The sequence below is a fragment of the Chrysemys picta genome, chromosome 18, assembly GCF_011386835.1.
Source record: "Chrysemys picta bellii isolate R12L10 chromosome 18, ASM1138683v2, whole genome shotgun sequence".
Classification (NCBI taxonomy): domain Eukaryota; kingdom Metazoa; phylum Chordata; order Testudines; family Emydidae; genus Chrysemys; species Chrysemys picta.
The window spans coordinates 17,028,905-17,051,916 of record NC_088808.1 but is presented as its reverse complement, the minus strand read 5'-3'; the positions used below and the strand labels follow the sequence as shown (position 1 = coordinate 17,051,916).

The window sequence follows — 23,012 nt, the reverse complement described above, 5'->3', positions numbered from 1 at the left end:
GGAGCCGTTTCAGAGGATTGGCAATCACCTCGTTTCCTAACCTCTCCAAAATAAATTGCTAAATGGGCAAGTACAGTTTGGGGAGAGGGGACTCTGAATCCTTGTTTTTAAATATAATATTGTCTTCAAATAAGCTCCCCAAATGCTGCCGCTCCAGCCAGCATGAGGCCCGGCACCCGGAGATTAGAACAGAAACACTGATGCAGCCCTGAGGGTGAGCAGTGCTGATTGGCCAGTAGAAAAGTGTTGGAATATCGGACAGATCACAGAGGCTCAGAAAAAAAACTGGGGCTCAGAGGGGCTGAATGCGATTAATATCGTCTCTGTGGGATTTGAACTCTCTCCTTGGGATGAGTTTTGTTCTTTGAGTGTTTGGATATAAACACATTGGTGTGTTTAATGTAAATTCCCTCTTACGCCAGGCCGCCCGGTCTTGCTGATTGTTCTGTGCAAGGAGTGAGGTTACTAACCATTTCCCGGGCACTGTCTAGTGCTTCGAAGAACCAGGGGTCAAGAGGCGGACGGACGCAGAGTGATCCAGATGCCTGGCTTGGAAAGTGGGTGCTGGATCTGACTCCGTTTCCCCATCTGTAAAGTGGCAGTGATGATACATGCTCAGGGGTCACATGGAGATTAAAATTGTTTGCAAAGCAACGCTAGTGATGATGATCAGTGCTAATGCTAAGGGACCTGACCTAGGCCACGTGGCCACCTCCTACCAACCCTTTCCATACCTCTTCCCCCCACCCCGGAATGTTTACAGTAGGTTGGTGCCAGCATTAGAGAAAGTGTGCCCCCTAGGGGTTTGGAGGAAGGCTGTAGCAGCCAACAGAGAGCCCTGCATATCCTGGGCTATACAGATAGGCCAAATCTAGGAGTAGGATGGGGGTGGGGAGCTCTGTAAGGGGGACATGAGGAAAGTGGCCCCCGGGAATGGGGCAGGGGGAAGAGATACCCCAGGAGAGAGGAAATGAAGAAACCTGGGGTGAGAGAGAGACTGCGTGAGTCAGTTTTCCCTGTTGCTTACATGGGTCTTCCATACAGTAGCGAGGAAGAGAGAAATATTTTTAATAGGAAAATGTGGTTGAGAAAACACTAACATTGGCAGGGCAGGTGTACTACCTAAATACTTTAAATTCCATTTTCAAATTGAGACTGTCCCTTTATTCTAAAATGAAAGTAATTTCACACCGTGAGCCCGTAGGATTTGCTCTTTTGTACAATGAAACCCAAATCGGGTGAACCTCAATGCTGCGTGATGAGTAAGAAATGGGAGTAGTAGAGGAAGTAGAGAGAGAGGTGCAGGTGAGGTGTGTGTGTGACAGGTGGGGCACAGATTTGGGGGCGGATAAATGAACAGGGAAAGGGGAAGACTATGGCAGGCAGAGGAAGAGGGGAGGGATGAAGAAGAGACAGGAATAACCAAAGGGAAAAGGAAACGCACAAGGCAGGCAGGGAAGGAAAAGAGGAACTGGTAGGAAGCAAAGGAGAGAGAGAGGGAGAGCAGGGACACACAGACACAGCCTCAAGGAGAGGTGGCGTATAAGTGGAGACATAGGTGCCAACTTTTCCCGGCGCCGGTGGGTGCTCGCACCCTCCCTGCCCTGACTCCACCCCTGCCCCTCCCCTTCTCCGCCCCCATTCCAACACCTTCCCCAAAGTCCCTGCCCCCTCCCTGTCCCTATTGGACTCCTTCCCCAAATCCCTGCCCCAGCCCCGCCTCTTCCCCAAGCACACCGCATTCCCCCTCCTTTCCCCTCCCTCCCAGCACTTGCTGCGGTGAAACAGCTGTTTTGCGGCGGGAAGCGCTGGGAGCTAGGGGGCAAAGCGGGAATGCGACGCGCTCGGGAGGAGGCAGAGGTGGAGGTGGAGGTGAGCTGTGGGTGCTCTAGCCCCGGAGCACCCACAGAGTCGGCGCCTATGAGTGGAGATGCGTGTGTGTGTGTGTGTGTAGTTCCAGCACTGATTAGAGAGGGACACAAAGGGACGGATTTTCCATCATGCTCAGTTCCTACTCATTGGCCTAAGTCTAGTCCCACGTTAGTTAATAGGGGCTTTACCACGGGGAGACGTCAGTGAGAGCACAGTTAGGCCAAAGCACCCAATGTGCTGTGAAACCTTTCTGCTGTGGGTAAAACCCGTGTTGCCATTTTAGCACAGGTGTCATGTTTCACGTTTTTCTCAAAGCCCCAGCTCTTGGAGTCATGTGAAAGCCTAATTTAAAAAATAGTACATTTCTAGCCTTCATGGTTATGAAGAAAGGCTTGAAAAGGTGATCTGAGTGCATCCTACGTGGTCAAAAGTAGGAGGTAAAGACCCCCCAGTTGGGTTAAAAGTCATGAAACATTTTAATAACCTCATGATTTTGGGAGGACAAGTTCATAAGTGTTGAACGCTTGGGGATGGCAGTACTGAGAAACTGTTCTGCGCTTGGGCCAGTGACTGTGGTTTGAGTGTTTTGTTTTTCAGGCCCAGAAAGATCCCAGGAAAACAGAGAGGAAACCATCCAGCTATTTTTAAAACCTTGTAGTTTACTTCCTGTTGTGTATTATTTATTACCCAGTATCATTAGTATTATTCCAGGGAAACTGTCTTTAGTGGCCAACCAAGGGACCAGCAAAAATTAGTCACCTAGTGGAGCTGCATCTTTTAGTAAAGGACAAAAACAGCTAAACTGGAGCCTGGTGCATAAGGCAGGGGTCTGCCGACAGAAAGTGATGATGATGATTAGTCTGTATCGTGGTAGTGTGTAGGAGCCCTAGTCATAGACCAGACCCCATTGTGCAAGGTGCTGTACAAACACAGATCAAAATGACAGTATCTGCCCCAAAGAACTTTCAGTCTAAGGGTATGTCTACACTAGAGAACTTACAGTGGCACAGCTGTACCAACAGTGAGGAAGTGAGGTCTAGATGTCCCTTCACCACATGCCCATCCAGCTACCAGGAATTTTAGCAATCACACACATGGATGGCCAACTCCCTCTATTTAGGAGGGACACTTTCTCTGTGTTAAGCAAAATCTCTCTCTTTTTTTCTACTGAGTCCCTATAAAAAATACCCATCCAACCGATTTCAAAGGAATGCCCCTGTTCACCTCCCCATGTGTCCCTATTTATAACTTCCAGATGTTGGCAGGACTGTGTTCAAACCCAGAAAGGAGGAAAAGTCTGTTGATTGTAGGTTCAGGGTCTCTGCTGGTTTCCTGCATTTTTTCTCTTTGTTGAAGTCCCTAAATTGGAGTTTAAGAAAACAAGGAAAAATTTCTAGCCTTCCAGTGTCTGGGCTGATCACCTTTCAGAAGGTCAACTGATGCCCCATTGTCCATTTTGAGTCTGCAGATAGCTGGGACAATAGCATGGATTTCTCTCATTCATCTCAGGGGGCTGTTAACTTTCAAGTTGAATCATTATCACTTTAGTGTTGGCTTTCTTAACCCTTTCTTTCCCCATTATCCTGGCAGAAGCTTCTAACTGCTGATGTGCTAATCTAAAAATACAGCTGGATGTATTTCTCTCAGCCTGATGTTCTCCTAGGTAATATGGCTGTGGGGTTTTGAATACACAAAGCATTTAATAATCTTTCAGCCGTTCGGAAAACTCAGACATGAAAGTCCAGTTTCTGACCTTGGGATTGGGACTCCATGTTTGCAGGATTGCACCTTTTAGCAACAGTGACAGCTAATGAACAGTTTTGCCTGGTTCTCTTTGTACTTAATAATAGTTACAATATGTGGATTCAGCATCTGTTTGGGGGCTCAGAGCCCATCGGTTAAGATCCACAACCCCCTGGCATCATGAACCATGTATTGTCAAATTCAGCCCTGCTGTAACCCATTTGCATAGGAGTCTTCACCTGTAACCCCTTGATCTCTGGTACAGCAGGACTGAATTGCTTCTGCTCTCAGGCCTTCTGTACCCACAGAGGGCACCTAGGAATGGCCATTCTGGATCACACCAGTGGTCCCAGTCCTGTTACTGACTTGCTGTGAGATCTTGGGCAAGTTACTTCATCTCCTTGTATCTCAGCTTCCTCTTCTGAACAATGGTGGCACTGGCCGTGACCCGCTTCATACGTGGGCAGCCCTCGGTGGTTAATGATTGCATAATACCTCCCAACATTTCCAGTGGCTAAAGTGGGACAGGTCCTGTCCCCCGGGGGTTGGAGGTGTGTGTGTGTCAGGTGCTGCCCCCGGGGTAGGCAGTTGCAGAGCGAGCCTGTCCTGGATTCACCCTGCAGTGGCTGTGCCACGGGGCTGGCTGGGCTCGGCTCCCCACTCCAGCCATTGTGACATGGCCCCTGGCGCCACAGGGTCACAGCACTGCTCAGGTTTGGCCCAGCCCCTTGATGGCTGCAGGGCAACCTGGCCAAATCTGAGTGAGTACTGCTACCCAAATTTTGCCTGGGGGCTGCCTCCCCCCATCAGGGGGTCCAGGCCAAACCCGGACAGCACTGAAACCCTGTGCACCAGGGACCAGGTTGCAAAGCCCAGAGTGGGGAGCCAAGCCCAGCCAGCCCCACGGGACAGGAGCTGCTTCTGCTGGGCCATGGGGTTTCAAGGGTCAAAGCAGGACAGTCCCCCTGAAAGCAGGGACTGTTGGGAGTTATGTGATTGTTCAGTGCATTGAACATGCAAGGTGCTAAGGGTTAATCTCTCTCTCTGGTCTGGTCTATATTACAAAGGTTGCAATGGTGTAACTAAATCAAATTATAGTCTATCTAGACTCCCATGCAAACCACTAATGTACGTGTCCTTAAACTGAATTATGATTATTACTGTGTCACCTAGGGACCTCATTGTGCTAGGCCCTGTACAAACACATGGCAAAAAGACAGTCCCTGCCCCGAGGAGTTTATGGTCTTCGCTTACTTGGTTGAGTTTAATTTGATAATTTACCAAGATAAATTAAATCAGCATAACCCAGGCCTGAAGGGGGTTAAATCTGTCTCCAGCCGAGATCCCCACTGTTGTGACTAGACTGATTTTAAATAGATTGAGTTACAGGGGTGCAGCTTTTCTAAGGCAGACCAGCCCTGCCTCTCTCTCTGCCGGTTTCTCTTGCCATTTAAAGCTCCCTGCCAGGGTCAGGGGTTCAAGGGCTCATCATCAGGGCCAGATTTTCCCAAGAGCTGAGCTTCTTCCCTTGAGGCACCTGCATCCGTGCAGGGCCCTATTTCCAAAAGTGCTCCCCGCCGGCGCCGCGGAGCTCGTCTGAGAACCCGACGCTCCAGCTTCCGGCGGGCGGTGGTTGGTGGCGATCGACTCCCGTCCTTGCCGGGGTGTCAGATCCCGCAGATCCGCCGGGGGCGGAGGCGAGCCGCTGCCCTTCCCCTTCCAGCCAGAAGGGCGCACTCCGGCGCCTGGCTTTGCGGGCTCTCCTGTCGGCGGGGCGGGCTGACACCAGGGCTTCTCCCATGTGTGGGTGGGCTCAGGCTGCCCCGTGCATGACCAACCCGCTGCGCGCAGCGAGCCGGGAGCCGCCGGCTGCTCGGGGCGAGTTCGAGCCGCCGCCGGGCTGGGGCTGCGGCGAGGATCCCGCGGCGGCCGGAGAGCGAGCCGGAGCCGGACCCAGAGCCGCGCCGGGCCGGGCGGGCAGCGGGTCCCGATGGGGGGCTAGCGGCCCGGCGGCTCCCATGGTGAACCGAGCGCGGGCGGAGCGGCGCGATGCCGGGGCGGGCAGCCCGGAGAACATGTTCGAGAGCTCGCGGAGGATGCGGAGCCTGTGGGACGGCGTGAGGCTGGAGGTGGCCGGCGAGAGCGGCAGCCCCGTGGTCCTGCACAGCTTCACCCAGCTCGACCCCGACCTGCCCCCGCTGGAGGTGAGACGGGGCGGCGGGGCGCGGGAGCCTGGCCCCGGAGCGAGTCTCGCTTCGCCGCGGCGCGGTGCGGCAACGTTTGCGGGACCCTGGGCGGCTCTGCCGGGCCCCGGGTGGGTCACTCGTGGAACGAGTTTGTGGGTCTCAGCAGAGCTCAGGCCGGGGTAGTAAATTATTATTTTTGTCTGAATCCAGACACCAGAGAAAATAATAATCACCCCCCCCCCCCCGATAATAATAAGTCAATAAGATTTCGGTGTCTGTTCAAAAGCACCTGGTGGTTTGGCTTTGGCCCGCCGTCTGCCTATTGACCAGCCCTGGTTTAGACCCTGTGAACGGCTGCCCCAGGAGACACTTACAGCAGGGGTTGTATGTAAAGTAAATAAGGGTTTTAAAATGTTTAAGAAGCTTCATTTAAAATTAAAATGCAGAGACCCCTGGACCAGTGCCCAGGACCTGGGCAGTGTGAGTGCCACTGAAAATCAGCTCGCGTGCTGCCTTTGGCACGGTTGCCATAGGTTGTCTACCCCTGACTTACAGGCTTTGTGTTTCATTCCCCCCTTCCCCACACAACACACGCTTCATAGAAGCCCGATTCCCCCTGAGATTTGGTGCTCTGTGTTATTGACATCATGGCTAAAAAACACTTGGGGGTCCTTAGCTGCTTTACAGTGCAGGTAACCACTGGGGACTCCCAGCAAGGGCACATGTACATGTTCCCTTTTCTCAGGATAGAGATCCCTGGCTTGGTTTGCAGGTGCTATGAGTTTGCACGGTCCGTGCCTAGTGTGTTTCTGATGCTGGCTTGTGTTGTGTATCTGATGCTCAGAAGCTGAGCCCTGGCATGGCGAGGGAGGCCGGAGCATATGGTGGCTGTTTGGGAAGGAGAGGAGCACAGCGGAAGGTATTTTGGCAGCACTTTTTGCCTTTATCTAGGAGTGGGTAAATAGCTGCCCTCTGTGATCTCTTTACTCCCCCTTATGCCATTATCCTTCTGGCAGGCCCACTGCCAAGCTGGAATATCTATTAGGAGAAACCAGAGAAATGCGTGCCATCTGATGCAGGTAGCGGAAGGGAGCAGAGAGCTAGAATCAGGGCCTTTAAATATTGTATTTGAGAGTCTGGCATCCTGCTGGAGGCTTGTGGTACATCTGTGAAGGCTTTGGGCCTGTCCAGGTTGCAAAGAAAGGACCCAAGCACCCTCCTGTGGTGAGGAAGACCATGGGGATTGGCCTAATAGGACACACAGTGGAGGGTGCAAAACTGCCATACTCTAGGGCAAGACCCTGGACCTTTCTATGTAGCACCGGCCCTTGCAGCTCTTGCTGGCTTCAGATCCAGGGTTTGCTGGTGGGAATTGTGCCTGCCCTTCTAGGGGGATGTATGACACACCAAACAGCTTGTAGAGTGGTGACTGCTTTTTGTCAACAAGGAGTTGGGTTATGAAACCTTCACGTGTGGGGAAAACATGGGGGACCCTGATCAAATGAGAAGTTCAGCTCAGGGAAGGGAGTTGGCATAGCATAACACTGGAAGGGAACAGGGGGCTCTCAGGTCAATGTTGGAGACCCACAAAGCATCCCTTGGTATGTCTCTGCAAGCCAGGGCTATGCCCATCAACCACTTCTCAGTCCTCTGGGTCAAAAAGAGCACTGTGCCATTCATTCACTAGGACAGTTTGGCTCAGAGTGGTGAGAGTTCAGGGACCTTCCACCAATTCCTGGATAACTAATGCTGTGTTTCACAGCTGGCTCATTCATTCTGTCTAGTTCCTTCCATTGGTGGGAAGGGGGAAGTTGAAGTGTGCTCGTGTGGCCCAGTGTTGGTGGTGAGATTCAAACCAGAATGGGTCAGCAAGATTCATTTCCATCAGGATTTACATCCCACCCATGCTTATCCAGCCCTGGATCTGTCTTGCTGGAGAGTGGATCACCACTAAAACTTTTGGGATTACTGCACAGATAGCTGGGGAGGGAGGGAAGACCAGATTTAAATAGGTTACAGGGCAGAGTAGTTAGCACTGGGATTAACAGCCAGTCCCCATGGCAGAGGCAACTTCCTTGAACAGCTCCCTGCCCATGTAGAGCCCTGGTCTCTCAAAATCCCAGCCAGGAAAGAGGCTTCTTGGGGCATTGGCTGAGTCACCCCAGGCCTTGCTTGGCTGGTCCTCTCGCCCCATGGCAGGATTTCTAGGGACCGGCCCTGTCAACATTGTAGAAAGTTCACAAATGTGCCATTGAGTCTGTTTTCCTTCCCTCCCCCTTCCTCTTGCTTCTCTCTCTCAGGGGTGGGCATAGTGACATTGTTTAGAGCACATCATCTGCTTCTTGTTATGTCTGGCAGATACCCCTGCGCTCACGGAGCCTGGCTCTTGGCCGGGAGAGCATTCGGCACAAGGGGGTGGGGAGGGGCGCCGTTCTGCTCATTGTGCGTCTCCTGGTGGGAAAACGGTTGAGCGTACTGAAGCCCTCGTGCACTCTGGCCCGGGTCTCGGAGTTCAGAAGTTTGGCAGGACCCCAGGACTCGCAGCAGGGGTTGGAAAAGGGGGATTGGGGGCATGGTGTTGGAACAGAGCTGGCTTGCATCACTCCCTGCTGGCAGCCTTATGGTAAAAAGACTGAAGGAAGCACTTGCTTGGATATTTGTTTGGTGTAATTGCCGCCTCCCCCTCCCCCCCCCCGGAAATAAAATCCTCTGATCAACTGGGGGGAGGGGATCTTATCTCAGTACTCCTTTTTGTTGATTGGCAGAAAGAGAGTCGTCTAGTGGTTAGAACCGTAGACTAGGCATCAGGATTCTTGGGTTCTATTCCTGACACTGCCACTCCCTCCCTCTTTGAGCATTGACAAGTCACTCCCCCTCGCTGTACCTCAGTTTCCCCATTTATAACATGGGCATATTGCTACATACCTAAGAGGGGTGTTGTGGATTAAGGCTAGTAAATGGCTTGGAGAGCCTCAGAAGGAATATGCTTTGAAATTGCTGCTATTATGATTGTATTGTATAAGGGCCTAGTCGTTCCTCTTTGAGTGTTGAGTGTTTTTGTGTTGTGACAAAACAACTGGAGAATGGCAAACTGTTAAATCCGTGCTGTTGTGGCAACTTCAGCTCTGCTTTTAGTCACACCAGGTTGCTGCTAAGGAAGTTGCTCTGTGGGACTTACCCTGGAGGAAAAACTCAGTTTATTTTTTTTTTTTTTAAAGACCTAAGAACGGCCATACTGGGTCAGACCAATGGTCCATCCAGCCCAGTAGCTTCTGACAGTGGCTGGTGCCAGATGCTTCAGCAGGAATGAACAGACCAGGCCGATTATTGAGTGATCCATCCCCTGTCGTCCAGTCCCAGCTTCTGCCAGTCAGAGGTTTAGAGACACCCAGAGCACGGGCTTGTGTCCTTGACTGTTTGGCCAATAGCCATTGATGGACCCACCCTCCATGAACTTCTCATTCTTTCTTTTTTGACTCCTGTTATACTTTTGGCCTTCACAGTCTCCCCTGGCAATGAGTTCCGCAGGTTGACTGCGAGTTCTGTGAACAAGTTCTTCCTTATGTTTGTTTTAAACCTGCTGCCTATTAATGGACTGTGAATGGAAGTTAGAAAAACATTGATAATCTGGCTCTAAATGCCTGAGGATGCATGAAGAATCCCTGTAATCAAAGACTGGGAGAGCCTAGGGTTTACCTTGACCTGCTAATATATGTTAAAACTACATCCGCCTTGTCCAAGCTAGAAGTTTACTGTGTGTTAATCAACACATGGCAAAAAAAACCTTTTTTTCCCCCAGACTTGGCTTTTTTATGCATTCCTGGCTCAAACCTTTTCTATGCATTGGGCCACAGCTTCATCGACTGGTCCAACAAAGGAACAGTGCTTATAATAGAGATTCATGAAAAGCTGTTCATCAGGCTAAGTGCATATTCTCCTCCTGGCTTCAGCTGATCTCCTACTGATGCCTATGGAGCGAGCAATTCCACACTGCTATCTGTACCATCTCCAAGGCATCATCTTGATGTCTCCATTCAGGTTCTGTTATACACACATGCTGCATCTCCTTACGTTGGGGGGAAGGTTGTACGGTTGCTACCCAGGCTGTACTTGTACTGTGGACAATAAAAAGAGGCCTGCTGTTGTTAGTTGGTCCCTCAATAACGTGACTTGCTCATGGGGCCAGTGCTTCACATGGTATTGTTTGTGGGAGAAGAGACCTCTCTTCCCCGGGCCTCCCATATTAGGTTTGGGGAGCAGAGATCCTGTCTGCATAGAGTGGTCTCCGCTGAGCTCAAGCTGCAGCGCGATATGTCTCCTGCAGCCCACAGGGCAATAATCTGCTGGTATTTCCTGGATGGGGATCTACCTTCTGGCACTGTTCCAAAAGGTGCAGCCCCGGCTGCGAAGCGGGCTGAGGTGGTGGTGATTGTGTGTGCACAAGTGCAGAAGAACATAAACAGCCGGGCTGGCAGGATTTTTTTGTTTGATACCATTAAAGCGGGATGGGGGAGAGGCTTCCAAGTATGTTTGTATAAGGATCGTGTTACCTGGAGATTGCTGTCTCTGTTTCCATAGGAGGGAGAGACCTTCCAGAGTCTGGCTCTGTTTGGGGTGTAAGTGGATTTAGTGCTGGATTGGCAGCCCTGGAAACGGAAACCTCTTCTTTATCCACAGGCTCATGCTTCCCCACCCACCCCTCCATCATGCCTCTGCCCTGCCCTAGGGGGATCACCTGGCAGGGATGAGGAAGGAGTTGTGGGTGCTCAGCCTGGCCTGGCCACTTATTCCTTGGCCTCCCAGGTGAGATTACTAGCAACGGGACTGAGTAGTTCCCGTGATATTGGGGCCTGGATACTGTCAAATTCACATCACATCTACCCAGATCAGTAGCACCCAAGTGTTGGATTTGAACTGGTAACTTAGGCTCAGAGGGCCTGATCCAAAGGCCATTGACTGCAATGGGTTTTGTGGCAAGGACCGTTTTTTAGTTCTGTTTGCACCAACCTTACCCAGCACAGTGAGCTCTTAGGCACTCCTGGAATACAGATAATAAATAGTAGCCGGCTTCCATTTGATTGAAGTATAATGTAGCTACCTTTTAGTTCTTCAGAAACCAAGCTGTGATAAAGCCCAGACCATAGTGATTGTAAGTTAATATTGAGGAGCTGGGACCGAGTAGGAGGAACCTGTGGGAGGAGAACCAAGACTCATGTCACTTGCAGAGGACTAGTTTTATGTCCCCTATTGGGGTGTGTATTACAGAAACTCCTTCGACTCATAGAAGATCAGGGTTGGAAGAGACCTCAGGAGGTCATCTAGTCCAACACCCTGCTCAAAGCAGGACCAACCCCAACTAAATCATCCTAGCCAGAGCTTTGCCAAGCGAGGTCTTAAAAACCTCTAAGGATGGAGATTCCACCACTTCCCTAGAGAACTCATTCCAGTGCTTCCTTCCTCGTGCTCAGGGCATTGCCATAGACCCATGAGGTCACACCTCAGTTAGAGAGAGGGGAAGGGCAAAGGAGTATTGGCTGTTTACTGTTCAGGGATGGAACAGGATCTGCTCACAGAGAGATTTCTTAATGGGATAACAAAGGGATGCCTGTGCTGGTTTGGTACCATTGTGTGTTAGGAAGCCTGGCTCTCCCTTTGGGAGGCCTGGGGGTTGTGATTGTAACCCACTGCCAGTGAGTTCAGGAGTGCCAGCGAATGGTACATTCCTCCATTGCACTTCAGCTGGGCTTGTCATTGAAATGGCATCTCTACGGGCAGGCCCATCCTTTCTGGCACTTTGACTAATTGCCAGTCACTGTGTCCCCATCTCTCTCCCTCCCTCCCTCCTCCCCCCCCAGCTGCACGCGGTACATATAACTGAAACAGCAATCAGGAGCTTAGTTAGATCACATTTAAAGGCCCAGCGTCCGCCTAATCTGTACTTTCTCCAGCACCATCGCAATCAGAGCTGCCCAGTGGCTCTTCTTTTCAGGCAGTTGTATATAAATACAAGGAATGTGGTTTTGCGGCGCTGTGGGGCTATTGCAGCTCACGAATATCTCTGCATCTCCCATGGACCCAGCAAGGGGGTGGGGTGGGGAACCGTTGCTAAGGAATGGGATTTGGATACAATGCCGGCTGAACTGGCTGCATGGGGAGAGAGCGTGTTACCCATGACTTCGCTTTCTGGGAGGTGGAATTCCAGCATGCGCTCGGTCTGTGGTGGACTTTGTGCATCTTTTCCGTATAATGGCATCTGCAAAGGGAGTATATGAGAATGTGTTCGTATGGGTAACTGGACCCTTCGAAGGGAATGCTGAGGGATAGGATGCATCCCATCAATGGATTAAATTGTCTGTCTGGTACTATAAATGTGCCGAGCACCTTATAGATCCAAAGATAATGTCCCTGCCCCAAAGAGCTTACAGTCCAGATAGTTTGCAGTCTACGTAAAAGTGACCTTAATTAAAAATGTTTTATATGATGCTCTATGCAGTTTATCCAAACAGCCCTGGAGAGCCATTCTTTTTGCAATGTAAACAGCAGTGCACTGCAATGTAAAATTGATTTGTTTGAGTGTCTTTCTCTCCCCCCGCCCCCCCCCCCCCAGCTTTAACTTGCTGTTGGTTATCTGGAGAATACATTCAGGGTTTTATTGCAAGGGGCAAGTTTTCTGTTTAAACCGTGTCCACAAGCCTACATTTTAACAGACGCATCCAAACTGGTCAGTGGTGAAATAGTTAAGTGGCCTTGCTGATTAAACAGTCATAGTTAGCATCTCAGGGTTAACATCCTATGGAGCTGGATGGATGCAGTTTGAACCTTTCAAGGCAGGCCCCATCCAAAACCCATTGAAAGCAGTGGAAAGATTCCCATTGACTTCAGTAGGTTTTGCATCAGGCCCTTAAATTGTGTCTTCACTGCACTGCTAATCTGGGTGACTGGCACCTGGGTCAGCCTAGCATCCTCACTGCAAGGCCCTTCTCGCGTTACTGTGACCTCACTAGTTATGTCCTTGCCCCATGTGTCTGGGGTTGTCTCCAGGGGAGAGGGATAGCTCAGTGGTTTGAGCATTTGGCCTGCTAAACCCAGGGTTGTGAGGTCAATCCTTGAGGGGGCCATTTAGGGATTTGGGGCAAAAATCTGTCTGGGGATGGTCCTGCTTTGCACAGGGGGTTGGACTAGATGACCTCCTGAGGTCCCTTCCAACTCTGATATTCTATGATTCTATCCCATGATTCTTTGGGAAAGAATCCTAGAGTGCTCAGCACAATCAATTGAGGGTGAACTTGTCTGTCTTTTGGGGGGGAACTGTGGGATTGGCGCTTTAGCAGCACTCAAGTTACTCTTGCTCCCATCCTTACTGCAAAGTGGGTAGATTGGAGCAGAGCTCAGCTCTGACCCATCCCTCCACCTGAGTAAACTAGCGTAAAGCACCTCCAAACCTGGGTCAGAGGCTTTTCTGTGTGGATGGTAGAGGGTGCTGGGCTAAAACCCAGATAAGAGCCTGGATTAACTGTGCAGTGAAGACAAAACTGTTAGAGCTGTTGTCTCAGGCTGTCTGCAAACATGGGAAGACAGCACTGCCAAGTCTAGAAACACTGTTTAAAACAATGGAAATCTGAGCCCCTTTAGAATCTCACGTAGCAGCTTCCAGAAAGTGCTGTTAAATCCTATTGTCATGTGCCTGTTCAATTCATGCCCTACCCACAATGCACTAGATTGTGCTCCCTCTGCAATAAAGATACACTTGGACATTGCTCCCAAGGTAATTAAAGAAAGAGAGACACCGCAAAAGAGAACAGTAAGACCAGCTGGTTCTGTGGAACTGTCCCATGTCTCCTGCCCTGTAAATGGATCCACCACTGCTTGATTGCTTCAGCTCAGGTTGACTATGAAGAGGAGGGGAAGTGAAAACCAAGTGCTAGGCATCAGGGCTAAATTGTGTGTTTAAATGTCATCCTCCCCTCCCCCAGGTAGGAAAGGATATGTCTCTGGGGACAGCTGGTGATCTGTGTCTCTAGCTCTTTTAATAGCTAGTTTCATTACATGCAGTTAGCAAAAATAAACATGTAAGCAGCCCCGCTGACTTTGATGGAGTTGTTCCTGTCTCTAAAGGTGTTTGCGTGCAAGGGCCCTCTAGTCTGTTCAGACCAATTTTAAACAAGGGTGAGGCTTTGCTTTCTGTGCTGTCCTGCCATGGCTTCCCTTGTGCCATAGAAATTGGAGAGAAGAGAGCTACCTTCCAGATTAATCCCTGGGTAATACTGGTAGCGGATTGTTAGCTCTCTGGGGCAGGGATTGCCTTTGTTATGTGTTTGTACAGTGCCTAGCACAACGTGGCCGGAATCCTCTGGCGCTACTGCAGCATGAGGAAATAATAACTGTAACTTGGCAATAACATGGAGCGTGTCTACGGCTCTTTCTTTTCCTTTAGTGCCATGCAAATGCTAATTAGTTAATGAACATAGTGCACGTGTTCCCAGGGCTGCAGTTTGTTTTGGTTTTAATAGGCCAGTTATTTTACATTAAATAACTACCAAACATACCTGAGGAGCGGCAGTAACGTAACAGCTGGCGTTGTCAGAGCTTTGAGCCGGCATACATGCATGTGTAATGCATATTTATCTTGCATAACTAAACAACAATGGGTTTGTTTTTATTACTCAGCTGGTCTTTTGACTGGGTTCATCTCAGAAATGTGACTGTACAGAGGGAAATGGCCTTTTCTTACTGCTCACATTGGCTGCTGGGCGGCTTTCTGAATTGTGCACTGTGACTGCAGCTGCCCAGCTAAATTCTGATTCCTCGGTCCTTGATACTGATGATACCGTAGGAAGCAGGAAAAACACAGCTTAAATTTCCAGACACCAAGGCTGAGCTTTCAGTGCCGGCATTTGGGAGAGGGGGGGAGAGAAGAAAAATTTGTTTTGACTTGCAAACGAAGCAGATTTAATAGGAAAGTCATTGGCGGTGACTTAATCTGGAATGCTAAGGTGTTATTTTTAGAGTTGCTTTTCTCTCTGTTAACCACATTTTAACAAATAACAGCTGAGCAGAATGCCGGTATGGAAATCTGGCTTTTAAAGTGTTCCCTACCCGTAATACAGAATATCTTTCTATATGACAGAGCAAAACCACTGAGATTTCCCCTCTTTACAGTGAACGGGTTTCCATAGTGACGCGAAACCTGAGAGTCAGCTCTGGGTGCCTGTTTGAGGTTGATGTTTTCAGTTTAATAGATTTGTTTGTTTGGTGGTTTGTTTGTTTTTAACCTGAATTGACTTCAAGGAACGTGTGTGTGTGTGTGTACACACAAATTCCATCTCTTAGTGAAACTGGACAAAGCCAGACTGTTTTGGTTGAGCCAAAACTATAGAGGGGAACTGAACTGAAATCCTGACTCCAAACCCCTGGAACTTTGAGGAAACTTGGATCTAGATCTGAACCTTTCAGCTCAGGCCAAAAACTTGGGGTGATTCAGCTCTAGGTTTGTTTTCTCTGAACCCTCAGAAAGTTCAAAAAGGTCTGGGTAAATGGTTCTGCCTTTGGCCCCTCTCTCTTGCAGGGTCTGGCTGCATGCACCAAATTCCGGTTGAAGTTAATGGGAAATGAACATATGGAGGATTTGCAGTGAGCAAGGCCAGGATTGACTTGATCTTTCCCTAGATGCTCTCCACGTAGCTCCCAGGGATGTCAATGAAAGCAGGGCAGGGGAAGGCTGTTGTTTGGTCAAATGACAGAACTTTCCTGCTGCTTGTCTTTATTCAGCTGCACTTTTGAAAGTGGATATTTTGGTTAAACTTTTTTTTTGCCTCTGGTGTTTAAATCACTTGGCAGGAGCCTCTGGATGGATGGTGCTGCGCCATTGCCTGTTGCTAGTCTGCAGTTCTGGGGCTGGTTGGCTGTCTCTTGACTGTCGTTTAGTGATGGTGTCCTGGTCACCACAGTGCAGCTTCGCTTAGTGTAGGCACTGGCCTCTCTCTCGCTTCTGCGAGCATCTAAATGACTCAGGACATCGCTATGGATTACCGTTGGCGGGGTAATGCAATTAAGCCCCTGTTTCCTGCAGTGTTTCTGATCATGTTGATTGTGCCACAACATTCATCTCTGGATTTTTTTATTTTTTTTAATGCCCCCAGATTTGAGTGTGTCTGGCCCTGGCGTGTTGATTCAGACCCATCTCTGCTAATGGGTAGATGGGTCTGAATGAGCCTGGGAAACTTTGGACATCCTGCAGACAAGCCCCTGAATGCTTGGCTATTGAGTTGCATCTTCTCCAAACTGTCAGAACTTCTTGGGACTTTGGATCTGGGCCATCAGTGCTGTAACAACACCCTTTTTTTGCACTGAAGTAATTCTTTCTCCAGTCCTGTCCAGGGCCTGGAGTCCGGTCCCATGCAGGTGAAGAGAGAAAGTGAGTGGGGTGCTAGAGAGTTCAGAACCTCCCCTCGAAGCTCTGAGCTAGCGAGAAGGGGCGGTTCAGGGTGGTCCTTCCTTCCACTCAGACCCTGAAACCCAAAGAGTTGCGGGTGGAAGGCAGGCACTTCTGCCTCTCTTGCACACCAACGCTTACTCAGTGACGGTGGATGTTGCCTACGGATCCCAACAGCCAGGGCCGGCTTTAGGCCAATTCCACCAATTCCCCCGAATCGGGCCCCGCGCCCAGTGGCAGAGCTGCCGGGGTGGGGGCAAGTGGCCGAGAATCCCTTCCTTGGCTAGAAGCTCCTTTTTAATTTTTACTCACCTGGCAGCACTCCGGGTCTTCGGCGACACTTCAGCAGCAGGTCCTTCACTCGCTCTGGGTCTTCGGCAGCACTTTGGCAGCAGGTCCTTCAGTGCCACCAAAGACCCGGAGCGAGTGAAGGGCAAACCGCCGAAGACTACGAGTGCCGCCCGGTGAGTACAAACCCCAGATGTTTTTTTACGTGTTTTTTCTTTCTTCAGTCATCCTTGCCGGGGCCCCGTCAAAACTGTTCGAATCGGGCCCCGCACTTCCTAAAGCCGGCTCTGCCAACAGCTGTTGTTTTGGGGCTGCTGAGGTCTCTCCAGCAGTCCTTGCTCTAGAGAAATCATTCTAAACAGGAACGTGGCTTGGAATTCAGACGAGGGGATCAGTCTCTGTGGCTGCCAGTAGCTGGTAATCCGGAGCAGGTGAATGAGGCCCCGCAAAGGGAAACCGAGTGCTAATCCAGCTCCGGAAAGTTTTTGAGTGGGAGGAGTAGACCAGTTAGCCCACCAGCATGTGTCTGCAGTGGCTTGTTAAATTGCTGTATCTAAGGATGAGTTGACTTTGCTCAGTGTTTGTTTGATTTTCTGTGCCATGGGAGCTGCAGGTGCTCTGGTAACAGGACTGAAAGGCGGTCCCTAATATCTAGAATGTGCCGCTGTCGTGCCTGGAACGTTGACGTGGCCTCAAAAGTGCTGCTCAGTGCAGGGGAAATGGCCTTCGGGCAGAAGCTGCCTCACCCCAGGATATTGATTTTAAATCTTTGTGTTACTGGGGATTTCTTGGCTGCACCTCCAAATGATCAGCCCTTTGGGTGGTGCTGGGGCAGGGTGTGCTGCAGGCTATGCATCCACAAATGCAATGCTGACCGGCCAGAGCAGGGATGAGGGGGAGCCGGGGGCTACGTTCAGGCAGGTCGCAGACAGTTCTGAAGCCCTGATGTTGTCCTAATCCTGTTCGCTGAGGGCCCAGAGCTTACTGCCTGGGTACTCTTCTCTGCCTCGCTGGGACTGCTCTCAGCAGTGTATGCAGGGTTGGGCCCTCGGACCTTTTCGGGCAGGAACCAGGGTCAGAATGTTCTGACCTGGGTGCTTAACGGTTAGGCTGCTCAGTGCACAGGTTAGGCCCTTAAATGAGAGTCACTTGATTCTCAAAGGTGCTGAGAACCTTCAGCTCCCATCATCTTCAGTAGCTCAACACCTGTGAAAATCGGGCGGCTTTAATTCCAGATTTTGATGTTAGGTTCCCAGGTGTGAACTTGCTGGCCTGTGACTCTTACCTGATTGCAAGCACCTACCAGCCTGTGGGCGCCATCTCTGCAATCCCAATAATATGAAATTTTCCTAATGACAAAACAAAAGCGCTTGGTGTCAGGTCTCCTCCCCTCCAGCTTCCCCACACACACCCAAATGGCAGAACTTGACTCTGGGGGCTGGGAGGGAACCATTCGAGAGGAAAATCTCCAGCTAGTCAACATCGCCAGGCACATTCCCATTTCACTGCGGTGGAGCCGAAGGAGATGCTGCAGCATAGGGCTCTGGCATGAAATCTGGGCAGTCAGGAGGCTGTGGGGAGCGGCTGGGGGTGGGGGAGATTAAACCCCCTCACAAGGTGCAGAACAACCCAGAAAGCATAGCAGTAACAAATGAAGGAGTCATGCATCAGCTGTGTCCGGAGTCGGGGGCGGGGAGCATGGCCAGAGAACAAAAGCCCTCGTTTTCTTTCTCCCTGCCTTTCACAAACAGCCCTGCGCTGGCCGCTCGGTTCAATGGACCTTTCCTGCATTTTCTCTGCTTCAGCTGTTTATTGGGTCACCCTAAATAACAACAACCAAAAAAAAAAGGAGAGAGAGAGAGATGGTGGTTTTTTGATTGGCTAGACTGTACAATGAGACCCTCTCTGCCTTAATGAATACAGTAGCAGCATTGAATTGGGTTACCCGAGTGCATTGACCCTGCCGTGCCATGCAGATCAGCGGTGGGGCTGGGGTTTGCAGTTTTCAGAGGACTCAGGCCATAGACTTTCTGTGGGGTGCTGGGGATTGTGGATATCTTTGCTAACCCTTCGCTAGCCACTTCAGTGCCATTACATAGTGCAGGTGCAATGGCTGATCCAGACAAGGGTGCAAACGAATCTGGGTATCTAGGGCCTTGTGAAATCCTCCTCCCTGTAAAGGGGGAAGAAGTGGAAGTAGAGAGATTCTGGCTGACTTTTCAAAACAGCCCACTCACTTTGGCTGCGGCTGTTTCTCATACACCAGCGTACCTTGCAGAGGTCTGAGAACCAGCAGCGCCCCATTGGTTTCTGCTGGAGTTGAGTGCTCCTCACTTCTGAGCAAAGTCCATGCGTGTCTCAAGTCGGGCACCTGAAATTAGTGGGTGCCTTTTTTTGGAAAATGTTTTGCTAAGTGATTTGATGACGGCCAAGAGATGCAATTGGGGTCACCAGGGCTCTTAAAATGCTGGAATTCGTAACTCTTAGGGCTTGCCTAGGCAGAGAGTTTATACCAGATTAATTAAGATCTGAATGTAATCCTATTTAAACTGGTGCACATCCCTGTGTTGACACTCCTAGGGCAGGTCTTCACTACAGGGCGGGGTCAATTTAAGATACGCAAATTCAGCTACGCGAATAGCGTAGCTGAATTCAACGTATCGCAGCCGACTTACCCCGCTGTAGGGACGGCGGCAAAATCAACCTCTGCGGCTTCCCGTCGACGGCGCTTACTCCCACCTCCGCTGGTGGAGTAACAGCGTCAATTCGGGGATCGATTGTCGCATCCCACTGGGACACGATAAATCGATCCCCAAGAGGTCGATTTCTACCCGCCGATTTGAGTTTGTGTGGCTTGCTCTGGTTTAACTTAAATCAGTTAGGAGCAGCCACTCTTAAACTGAAATAAGTGTGTCCCCACAGGGGCTTGCACCAGCTAAAGTAAACCAGTGCCAGTTTGTGTACAGGCAAGGTCAGATCCCTTGGCAGTCATCTTCATCAGCAGAGAATGTCTATGGCTTAGAGATGCTAGCACTGACACAGGGATCCTTGTTCCCTCTCCCCGGACCCAGGCCAGTCCCAGGCACTGACTTGATCTTTATTACCACTTCAGTAACCAGGTCTGCATTAAAGGCATCCAGTGGAGTGGGAGGTGGGGGCGTGTGTGGAAAAAACAGAAATGAGATTGGAATTGCACAGCTAAACCATGTTTGAACCGCAGCCAACTGATGAGTTACAAGCTAAAGCCAGTGGATTATTGAACAGGCGGCTATTTACAGAGTAGTGGAGCCGCATTGAGTGGCTGCTCTGGAAGGGGGCCTGGGATAGGAGAAGACTGGATTGGTCCCTGTGGAGAGGGCTGAGGATTAATTCCTCAAGAGGAAAGAAGCTCCCCATTCCACTCCTGTCCCAAGAGCTCAACAGGCAGCTAGAAACCAGAGTGGACTGATTTTTAAATCACAGCAATTTAAAGCACCAATTTTAATCACCATTTAAATCAACAATCAGGAAACCTTGATTTAAAGCATCAATTTTAATTGTTTTGCATTTGTACTTTAGTTATTTCCCTAAAGAGAGGTTGATTCTCATTGGTTGGTAACCATTAAAACATGTTGATTTGTAACTAATTATAACCTTTGCACTAAAATTGGTGCTTCTTTTTGCTAACCAGAAGGTTACACTATTTCTGTACACATTTATTTAAACAATTATATAGCTTAACTTTGATTTTTTTTTTCACATTCTTAACTTTTACATTTTCTTTTTATGATAGAAAATGGTGAATGATGCCTTTCATACTTGCGATTTGTGTCAAGCTCTGTTTGGATGGAAATTCAAATTCAATGCACAAAAGATGCATTTTAATTTGTTTATTAAATACAACTTCCTTAAACGTGCTGGATATATAAGGAGAAAGGTTTTTTTATCAAAATACATTTTGCATTTAAAACTAACCGGATTATTAAACAAGGAAGTAAATTGAACTGATTATTTCTGGTTACCATATCCTTCAAGATTTTAAAATGAGTAGCTCTCCTCCTTTGATACCTAGTTCTTTTTCATAGATTAAAAGAGGAGAAAAAAAACCTTTTCTGCTTTTTCAGTTCTTCGGGGCAAGGACTCTGTCTTCCCTATGTGTTTGAACACCATGTGTAGCACAAAGTGGCCCTGGTCATGTGCGTGCACTGCCATTACCTAAATAATCACATCTGCTGGACGTATTTCTATTATATTCAAGAGAGAAGGTGGGTGTGGGAATATCTGTTGTTGGACCAATTTTAGTTGGTGAAAAAGACAAGTTTTTGAGTTCATGCTTTCAATGCAGAGATTTTTCCACCCAGGTTAAACGCGGAACCTTTAATTCTCTAGTTTGTCCGAGTTGATTTTAGAGATGAGCAAAACTAAGTGGCAGATTTAGGTTTTGCAAAACAACAAAAGCATTTGATTTTTGTAAGCCCAATCCCCTTGTGCCCTCCCCACATGCCTCCAAACCAGGGTTACTGGTATTTTTTTTTTTTTTAACCTGGCTCTCATTTTAATTATACATGTTCCTAGTTTTGGGACTGAAGACGGATAAGTGGTTCTAGTTTTGGCCTATCAAGACTGCAAATAGTGATGGTCAAAAATGCAGGTAGCTTTGTCTTGGTTTTCAAATCATTGCTGGGCAGGTTTTATTTTTGCCAAACCAAACCCCCAAGGCATGGCTGGAAGAAGACAGAAAAATCATTATGGTTTTGATTCGTCTCTAAATTGTAATGATGTTGTTGCATTTCGAATGCACCCATTACTTTAGTGTCTAGACGTTTCCATCTCTGCACCTCTGTCTCTCTCCATCTCCTGCTCTGTGTCCCTGTGTTGGGGGTCAGATCTACATCATTTGAGTCCTTTGAAGTGGAGTGAGTTATCGTCAGACACTCTCTCTGTTTAATCCGATGCAGTGATACCTTTGTGTGCTAATTGCCACCCCCGGTGACATTCTGGTTCCTCTTCCTTGTGCCCTGAGCTGTGCCCGTGTGTGTGAGCAGTATGTTGCCATGTGTGGCTACCTTTATATATAGTTTGTGGAAATGCTTAAGTTAACAAGAACACAAAGGTCAAAATTGGAGCAAGGGCTGAAATTGCTGTGTTGGCTGGGTGCTTTTTGCCCCAAGCTTGGGTGGAGGGAGAAACATGCAGGGCTCAGGGTTTTTTTTTATGAATTTCATCACCGTAGAAAAGGAGCACTTCCCAGAATGCCTGTCTGTCCTCAGAAGTCCTGCCTCTGGGGAAGGTTGTCTGTATAGTTTTTCACGTAGGGTGCAACTGTCTGAGTGCACGAGTGGCCTTCATACATTCTTGTGAGCAGGGACGTGGGGTTTGGCTTAAATCCCGTGCCCCTGGTGTCTCACGCAGTCGGTGCTTTCGCACTGCAGTTCCCACTCTCCTGTGTGTTCCATTTTTAAAGGGTCTGAGTTTCAGAAGCTCTGAGCCCCTGCGGTTTCAGCTGAAGGCAGTGGGGACCTGGTGAGTGCCGAGCACCCCTTTAAATCCAGCCCACTGTTTCCAGCTGATGAAGAGACTGTGTGCAGCAAAGAGGTGTGTGTGTGGGGGGGTGTTTTAAACCCCTTTAGAAGTGAAACCAGACCAGAGGAGAACTCCGGCTCCCTGCACTGCCTCGTGTCTGGAACTAAGAGGTTTAGTTCCTAATCCCCAGCCACTGACTCACTTGTGCAAGTTGCAAAGACTCCCTTGTAACAGACCCCGGTCCCAAAACGATGAGTGTGGATTTCAGTAACTCAGGCCAAGATTTCTCCAAAGGGACTAGAGATTTGGGGTGTCTTCATAGAATCTCAGGGGTGGAAGGGACCTCAGGAGGTCATCTAGTCCAAACCCCTGCTCAAAGCAGAACCAATCCCCAGACAGATTTTTGTCCCAGATCCCTAAATGGCCCCCTCCAAGGATTGAACTCACAACCCTGGGTGTAGGAGGCCAGTGCTCAAACCACTGAGCTATCCCTCCCCCTTAACTTGAGATGCCTTAAAAAGGCCTGATTTTTTTTCCCCAGGCCTGAAAATTGGGCCCCTTAAATGTGTGTGATGTTGGGCACCCAAAATCACTGGTCACTTTGGAGAATCTTGGTCAAAATGGAGAAAGCTGTGGAATAGTTCCCCAAAGGAAGGGACGGGAGCCCCATCCCTCAAGTCACTTAAAATTAGACTGGACTTAATACTGGAGAATATGCCTGCATTGGTTCCCGACAGAGGAGGGGTACATGGGCATCTCCCAGCTCTTGATTTCAGTCAGGGGCAACTCCAGGTTTCAAAAGTCATTGAAAATACTGGTCCTTTGGGTCCAGTAGCTCAGGCTGTCTCAGCTGGGGCCATGGACTGCAATTTGCTGCTCTTAACGCCTAAAGTAAAACAAAATGTGCATTAAGTGTGTCAGGAAAACCTGACCTGCAGAGCCAAGCAGCTGATGGGGCGACTGGCTGCTCCCATGTCTTGGGGAAAACT

General features: G+C 49.4%; 1 protein-coding gene across 8 annotated transcripts in view; it reads left to right on the top strand.

Annotated features, from left to right (window-relative positions):
* RALGDS (ral guanine nucleotide dissociation stimulator) overlaps positions 1 to 23,012 on the top strand; it is a 103,034-nt gene that overhangs the window by 54,038 nt on the left and 25,984 nt on the right. Inside the window, exons 1-2 of one of the 8 annotated variants that reach the window (XM_005293273.5) lie at positions 5,229 to 5,819; positions 6,646 to 6,720. The exons of 4 other annotated variants lie outside the window; for them this stretch is intronic. In XM_005293273.5, the coding sequence (XP_005293330.3) occupies positions 5,415 to 5,819; positions 6,646 to 6,720 (480 nt within the window). In that variant the 5' untranslated portion in view covers positions 5,229 to 5,414. Of the gene's footprint in view, positions 1 to 5,228; positions 5,820 to 6,645; positions 6,721 to 23,012 lie in introns of those variants that run through there. 3 more of the 8 variants (XM_005293274.5, XM_008169114.4, XM_005293277.4) reach the window with 3 other exon arrangements.